Source organism: Montipora foliosa, chromosome 2 (genome assembly GCF_036669935.1).
Source record: "Montipora foliosa isolate CH-2021 chromosome 2, ASM3666993v2, whole genome shotgun sequence".
NCBI lineage: Eukaryota > Metazoa > Cnidaria > Anthozoa > Scleractinia > Acroporidae > Montipora > Montipora foliosa.
This window is the reverse complement of record NC_090870.1, coordinates 27,057,233-27,059,003: the sequence shown is the minus strand read 5'-3', so window position 1 is coordinate 27,059,003 and position 1,771 is coordinate 27,057,233. Positions and strand designations below refer to the sequence as shown.

General features: G+C 42.1%; 1 protein-coding gene across 2 annotated transcripts in view; it reads left to right on the top strand.

Moving 5' to 3' along the window:
• The window catches only part of LOC137992770 (uncharacterized), a 2,836-nt gene extending 1,065 nt beyond the window's left edge, over positions 1–1,771 (top strand). For both annotated transcript variants that reach the window (XM_068838284.1, XM_068838285.1), the window contains exon 3: positions 323–1,771. In XM_068838284.1, the coding sequence (XP_068694385.1) occupies positions 323–1,158 (836 nt within the window). In that variant the 3' untranslated portion in view covers positions 1,159–1,771. The remainder of the gene's footprint in view (positions 1–322) is intronic.

The following is a 1,771-nucleotide window of genomic DNA, read 5'->3' as shown; positions in this document are numbered from 1 at the left end:
ACCGAGGTATCACTATAGTTAGTATAGCATCTGTTGTGTGTCTCAACGCATGGTAAAATATCGCTACAAAGATAGGTTCCTGCCTGAATCTCTTCAAAACCGAGTAGCAAACGCAAAAAGTTCTAACTGAGATGTTTCTATAACATTCCCGAATTTCCGTTTCCCGCAAAGTAAATTAATCTTTGGCGAACGACGGAGCATCTCCGGAAACGACGTCTTTTTTCCATTGCGGAGGATGAGGGGAGGGTCCTACGCGACGCAATCGTTCAGTCACCAGTCAGTCACCGGAAGTGATTTACTGACGAGTCATTTTCCTCCCTAGGACCAAAACAGCAGCTCAGGAAGTTAAGAAAAACCAGATTTGACGTTGGTTTTCAACCCAATGAGAATTTGCAACCAGACCGACTCTCGTTAGTGGCCATGAGCCCCTCTGGTTCTAAGTCAATGGTTTACGAGAGGTTCTTTCAGGGCCTTCGCCCAAAAGAGAATTTACAATCAAACCGATCTTCGTTCAGTCAAGAATTGTTCGAAAATGAGACAAGTTTGAAGATCCGTGAAGCTGCCAAAGAATCCAAGTTTATCCAGGGTATGGCGGCGGGAACACTTGCCCCTGATGACTATGGTGGCTACATGGTGCAAGATGCTGCTTACTGCTTCAACGCTGTGGAAGCGTTCAATATTGCTGCTAACAGCATGCAGGAAAAAGGGAACCCTGAATTTGCCCTGCTGTACAGGGTCCAGTCGGAGAGTTTCAAGAAGTACAACCAGGAATTTGTCAAGTCCTGGCGAATCAAGGGTCCTGAAAGCCTGGTCATGGGTCCTGCAGCTGCCACATACGTTGCTTACGAGTCAGCTTTGGCCCGTAAAGATCCCAAGTTCTTAGCTATCGCTATGTTACCATGTGCCTTGCTGTGGCCATGGATTGCAGGTGAGCTGGTAGATTCAGTTCCAAAAGAGAATCCATACTTCGACTGGTTTGATGACAATAAACCAGATGACCAGAAAAGTCGGCTTGAGCAGTTTGTTGATAATTTTTTCTCCCCTGTTGACTCGCAAAAGGCACTCCTTATTTTCCACGAGGGATTGATCAACGAGTTGAATTTTTTTCGTGACGCATGCGACGAAACTCTGTATTATTACTCTTTCTTCAATGTGTGAATTCACACTGGTTAAGGTTGTAACAGTAGCGTCAACTATTAATTCAAAGTGTTCCGGTTGTGTTAATTCTGAGAACAGACACTCGAACATGGTGTTGGTAGGGCGCAGCTGGTTAAAAAGAGACGCTTCGATAGCAATGTTGAAAATTTATAATGGGGACTTCATCACAATCGTTTTTCGCGTAATTCTATTTTAGGGACAAGAATTATTGGTTTTCCTTCCCGACCACCAGAGAGGAAGGAATTTAAATTCAATTTTTTTAATTAAAGATAGCAGTAGTCGTCCATTTTACTCTCCAAGACGTTTTTCTTCGAGGACCTTCGAGTGTCCCTTGCTGAACCATTTATTAATACTTATCGCTAAATTATATATATGGGGTTGCAGAAGAAAGAGAACTTCCCCAATATAACAGGGTTTAAGACAAGGTTAAAATTAAGTATAAAATAGAAAAGTTTTAGTTGCTGTTATCTGTAACTTGTAATATTAAGGTTCATATTTGAATTGCACTGCGTCGTTTTTATGTTCCACACTTATGTAATGAGCATTTGCTATTTTAAATAAAAAAAATCGAGATTCAGCTGTTTGATGCGGCTGTGACTCTCATCTTCGCTAA